The sequence below is a fragment of the Montipora foliosa genome, chromosome 3, assembly GCF_036669935.1.
Source record: "Montipora foliosa isolate CH-2021 chromosome 3, ASM3666993v2, whole genome shotgun sequence".
In the NCBI taxonomy this organism is placed as follows: Eukaryota; Metazoa; Cnidaria; class Anthozoa; order Scleractinia; family Acroporidae; genus Montipora; species Montipora foliosa.
The window spans coordinates 21,663,986-21,669,700 of NC_090871.1; the positions used below are offsets into that span (position 1 = coordinate 21,663,986).

A 5,715-nucleotide genomic window follows, 5' to 3' on the forward strand; every position below is an offset into this window, starting at 1 on the left:
TTCAATGGTCTTCGGATCACCTGAACTATGGCTTGGATACGAAACATGGAGGAAAATGGCAATGAGCGAGTTGTACCGGAAATCTGTCAGAGCAGTTACTGTCGACGAGGCTCATGTTATTTGTCACTGATAAGTGTTAAAGTCTCTAGTACGTCTCCGTGCAGTCCCCCATTCTCGTAAATCAGTTGCAGCTGTTCTGATGCATGACATATCTAGCAATTTATCGACTCCAAATAATGCTGATTTATTGATTTCTTAAGCAAGCATTTATTCATATAAAACAAAATCATCTTCTAGAGGTGACTATTTTGTTAAACCCTCAAGAATTGACAAACAAATTAAATCATTTTCAATATATGGTGTAAAAATTTGGAATAGTTTACCTCGTGAAATTCGCCATCTATCCAAAAACAATTTTAAAATTAAAAACCACAGTATCCTACTCCAAAGACTTTCAGAAGAAAATGACTGTATTGATTTATCTGTCTTAATAACAAAAATACTTAATAATCTGGCTTCTGATATTTGCACTTTCTATTGATTTTAGATATTTACTTGTTTTATTTGACTGCATGCTTTGTACACTAGTTATTTGTATACCTGTTCGTTCTAAAATGTCTTGTCGGTGAAACACAACTGAATACCGTAGCTTTCTCTACTTGTTCTCTCTTTTATACACGTGTAACCACTGCTCGCCTCGACTAGCTTTTGTTAACTACGATCAGTGCAGATTGAACATGTATCATATAATAATGAAATTCTACAATAAACAATTGATATAAGCTACATGTAACTTGATCAATGATGCGTAATGTCTTGCAATTGTCTTTCGCCATCCTTTTTACACGAAGGGAAACACTACCGCCAAAATATCCCCTAATTTCTTCGCTAATTTCGTCAACCTTTTGCAGGGAATCATTGAATCGCACAATACGATTGTAGCACTGCGTGCGACAAATGGCCAGCTTTCCACAGTCGACGTAAACAGAAAGATCAACGTTTATGGCACGATATACCAAAGAACATATGTCAACATTGCTTTTACCAAACACACGTATCTTCTCCTTAGCCGCCGAGAAATTCCCTCTACAAAAAATGCAGCATTCACAATCGTGAGATCTCTTCTTGGGAGTTTCGTTCATGGTTGTTTATATCACTCATAATCACGCTCCACAACTGAGAATCTTACTTGTATGGCTTGTATTTCAGACACGCAATTGCGCGAAGTCGCGCAAGAGTAACTCGAGCTTGCTTCTATCATACAATTTGATTGGTCAAAAACCTAACAAAAGATCTTACGTCACGGAAATCGTTTTGCAGCTCGGTTTCGCAGACGTTACTTTTCGGGGGAGAGAAACGACCGCCGGAAATACGTCTGCGTTCGCAGGCTACTTTACGTAGGACCAAAAACGGGTTGGGTTGACCTTGATTGCCTCACTGAGGTGGCCACTTATATACTCCTCTCTTGCCAACTTAAGATTCTTGTGCATGTGTTTCCTGGCGGCAAAAAACTTATTCCAATGATTTTCAGATCCTGTTTTCTTTGCCTTGTTATATAGTCTTTGTATTGCCCTGGATTGTCGTCGAAGCGAGCGATTGAACCAAGGTAAATTGTATCTTGAACTTGTCATCTTATACGGGATACAAGAGTCCATAATGTTGCGAACACTGTTTTCAAAATCATTCCACTTCGCTTCCACCGAGTTGTTATCATACTGAGTGTTGAGCTTTTCAGCAAGTGTTTTTAATTTCAATTTAATACGCTCGTTGTCAAGCCGCTTTCTGATGTAAATTTTCCGCTTGACATGCCGTTTTTTGTGGCAGGATAGCTTCAGGGTAAACAACACTATGTCATGATCGCTAATTCCTGGTTCTACACTTACATTACAAATGATATCTGGGCTATTTGATAAGACAAGGTCTAAGGTCTTACTTGAGTTGCCTTGCCGCCTAGTTGGTTCCTTTACGAACTGCATTAAATTATATTCTTGAGTCAGCTCAATCAATTTCCTGGAAGAAGAAGAAGGATTTGTTGGAACCTCGAGATTATCCCATGAGATATTTGGAGCATTAAAATCGCCCGCGACAATCATATCATGTTTGTGGAGTTTATCACCTAGTTTGAGCAGAGAGGCGTCCAGTTCATCCAGACTTTTAACATCGTGGGAATGTGGTCGATAAAAGGATGCAAGAAAGAGTGATTTAGACCGCCTTCCAGCCGTTTGGCATTGGCTCCATATGATTTCGCAATCTGTGTCCAGATCAACACGATGCGTAGCTATGATATCACCTTTTATTGCTTGGAAAACACCACCACCGGTTTGACCTTCGGCTCTGTCCTTTCTAAATACAGTATAACCTTCCGGGAAGATCTCCGAGCTTGTAATTTCTGGGTTTAACCAAGACTCATTGCCAAGAATTACATCGGGTTTGTGTACATCAATTACAGCTGCGATGTCTGCAATCTTGTTCTTTAAGCTCCGGCAATTTATGACCAGACATGTCAATTTCCTTGGTTTAGAGTTTGGTTTAAAATGGCGCGACGCCTTTGTCGACGTTTGTTTACAATTTGCTTGTACTGGAGGAACTTCGGCGTCGCAACTATTTAGTTGGTCAAAACTATTTGACGAGCACAAGGAATGCAATGAATTATCGAAAAAAGAGTCTGAGAAATTAGGCAATCCGCAGAGAGGGCAAATCCAGGAGCAGGACGAGTTTACTAGGATCTCGTACATCTCATGCGATAAGTCGCAACAATCAGACCTCACGTGAAACCATTGCTCGCACTCGTCGCACTGAATCCCCATTTGGTTTGACTTTACAGGCTTCGAACATATACCACTGACCAGGGTTTACTTCAATATCTCCTCCCAGTAAGAGCAATAAGTGGAAAAACACTGAAGAACCACGTTGGTAATTATTATCAATAGACTTTTTCCTCCTCGCTCGTACGAAGCATTGCCAAACGGCTCCAACACGATGAAAATCATCATTTTTCGCCGGAGTCTTGCCAATAAAATAGCTAGATATTCTTTGTGGCCTTAGTAGCTTTCCTTCGTTAAAATCCAACCATTTAGTCATCAAAAGTACACCCAAAGCTGCGAATAAAGCAGGAGCGAAAAAACGCGTGGCAGCCATTATACAAATTTCTGAAGAGCATGTTGTCAGGGTATCAAGGACACATATTCGCAACATTTGTGAATGCTGGTTATAATTTTCTACGCGTATATCGATATTTTAGTCGCTACTCTTTGAGAACGAAGCATACAACATTTTTGAGCAGCACAGCCTCCTTTGTTCATCGAAGTTTTTCTTTCTCTCACCACCTGACACTTCCAAAAGTCGGGTCGACTTTTCAAATGACGGGTCGTCACGACCTGGTCGGTTCGTCACGATCCGTCGAGATATTTAAAGCTGCCCCAGGCAGTTTGACTTCCGGCAGTAAATCTTACTTCCTTTTTAAACTTCACGACCCGATCGACATCCGGTGAGTCGGGCCGTCAACAGCAATTGACGACCCGACTCAGTTCATGTATATTGGACATGTGTGACTCCAGTGTTCCAGAATCCTACTTTCCTACTTCAGGTCTACATTCAGGTAGGTTTCCCATTTTCTGCTCAAGGGGCTTCACTGACTGGCGGTAACAATAATTGCACTTAAACATTGCACTACGAACAGCCTGTCGACCATGCATGATCCAATACTCTTGTCTAATTTGATTCAACAGGTACTCTGTCGGCGGATGGTAAAAAGAACGATGCATTTCATCAATGATTAGCTGTGCAAGCTCATGACCTGAGTCAATGATCTTGGGTTGTTGGCACGGTATGGTATGGCCTGGGGTTTCTGTAGCCTTCCACTTACAACCAAATATTCATCTTCCAATCTCGGGTCAAGGGCCTTGATTCTGTTCCGTTTATGGATCTCTCGACCCTTCTCTAAGAGCTCCACCTCCTCGCCAAATGATTCAGCTTGTGTGCCCTCTTCACTAGGTAATTCTGATGAGCAGATCTCAGCTCCGGTACTGTAAGTGGTCCAGTCAGACGCTCTTCCTTCTTTGTTCTCGTGTTGTTTAAAAACCTTTTCACGTATGCAACAACACTTCTCATTCTCGCCAGTGATGAATATCTCTTCCAGCCCAACAAGACTTCACACTCGTGCAATACTCCAACCCATCTTGCTTTTCTTTCACCCTCTTCAAATTCTCTTTGAGGTACCTCAATCTTACTCTCTGGCCGAACATTAACTGACATATATAGAAACTCAGGTCCACGATAGAAGTGGTGACTCATGTTGAGCTGAGCTGGGCGTAATCCTCGGGTGATGTCATCAGCAGGGTTGTACTCTGTCGGAACATATTTCCAGTAAACCGTGCCCGCCCTTAGTGTGGACTCCAGCTCACTCATAATTTTGTGAATCTCAGACACCCGGTTGCCCACGAACGTTTTGTAATTGGAACTGGTCTGGCCTATCCAATGTAGAACTGTAGTAGAATCACTCAAAAAGGTTATCTTCTCTATCTACATCGTCAACTCCGTTGCTAGAGTCTCAGCTAGACGTGCTGCTAAAAGCGCTCCCATGAGCTCGAGCCTGCAGATCGACTGAATCTTCAGGGATGCAACTCGTCCTTTCCCACCTACCAGTCTACATTCCACGGTGGTATCCTCAAATTCTCGCCTCAAATAAGCGCATGCACCATAGGCATCCTTACTAGAATCACAAAACACGCGTAAGGAGTTTTCTCTCACACCTTTACTTTGACCAAGGAAGGCTCTGGGAATCTTGATCTCATCAAGTGCTGCTGCTTCACTGTGCCACTCGCGCCATTCTCGAAGATCAGCTTCCCTCAAGCCGTCATCCCAGCTATACTTCATGTGATTTAAATTCTGCAAGATGATCTTACTTCTAATTGTAAAAGGGAGCACGAACACTAGAGGATTCCAAACTGAGAACGCTTGGCCAAGTATTTTCCTCCTCATAGTGCCAGCATCTCCACTTAACCCAATAAACTCCAACATATCTTCCTCACCATCCCATATGATACCTAAAGCTCTGTCTGTCGGCAGCTTATTCTCACTCAACCCAAGGAATCGTGGAGATCTGTCCTGCGCTAGGATAGTTTGCAAAACTTCTTCGTCATTTGTCATCCACTTGTGAAGGCGGAACCCCCCACGACGCAGCAACTCAGTCATTTGCTTGCGCATCTTAATCGCTTTTTCTCGCGAGTTAGTAGATGGCAGGCCATCATTCATGTAGAAATGATTGAAAATACAATACATACTTAATTGACCGCTCCGCATAGGGGCTTTTCAGGGCCAATGAAACAATCAACGGAACAACAGAACACAACAACAACAACTGTTAAGAATCCCAACTGGCCGGAGGCAAACCAGTTGGCTATTTACAAGTGCAGCGGGGAAGTTGAACCAGGGACTACCAGGAACAAATTCATTGAGTGGTCAGAGCGGGTCTTGAACCCGGGATCTCCGGATCTCAAGGCAATCGCCCTAACCCCTGGGCCACACTGCCTCCATACAGAGGAACCGAGAGTGTACCAGTTCGAAAAAACAGAGTTTGGAGAAGTTTCAGCGCCATCCAGAGCGAACTAAACAATGAGGCGCAAGGCAGATGAGAAAGGGGGAGATCTTCCCTTGGGTGTAAAACGGCTTTTACACCCAAGGGAAGATCTCCCCCTTTCTCATCTGCCTTGCGCC

General features: G+C 43.0%; 2 protein-coding genes across 2 annotated transcripts; both read right to left on the reverse strand.

The window, feature by feature from the left end:
* Positions 1 to 1,388: 1,388 nt before the first annotated feature.
* LOC137995406 (uncharacterized) lies at positions 1,389 to 2,807 on the reverse strand. Its single transcript, XM_068840965.1, has one exon. It carries the CDS (start codon positions 2,805 to 2,807, stop codon positions 1,389 to 1,391), a length of 1,419 nt encoding a protein of 472 aa, XP_068697066.1.
* Positions 2,808 to 4,521: 1,714 nt separating this feature from the next.
* LOC137995407 (uncharacterized) lies at positions 4,522 to 5,253 on the reverse strand. Its single transcript, XM_068840967.1, has one exon. It carries the CDS (start codon positions 5,251 to 5,253, stop codon positions 4,522 to 4,524), a length of 732 nt encoding a protein of 243 aa, XP_068697068.1.
* Between the last annotated feature and the right edge of the window lie 462 nt (positions 5,254 to 5,715).

What these genes read in the sequence shown, in the direction of transcription:
- LOC137995406 (XM_068840965.1), bottom strand. Translation starts at nt 2,807, where the DNA reads ATGGGGATTCAGTGCGACGAGTGCGAGCAATGGTTTCACGTGAGGTCT.
- LOC137995407 (XM_068840967.1), bottom strand. Translation starts at nt 5,253, where the DNA reads ATGAATGATGGCCTGCCATCTACTAACTCGCGAGAAAAAGCGATTAAG.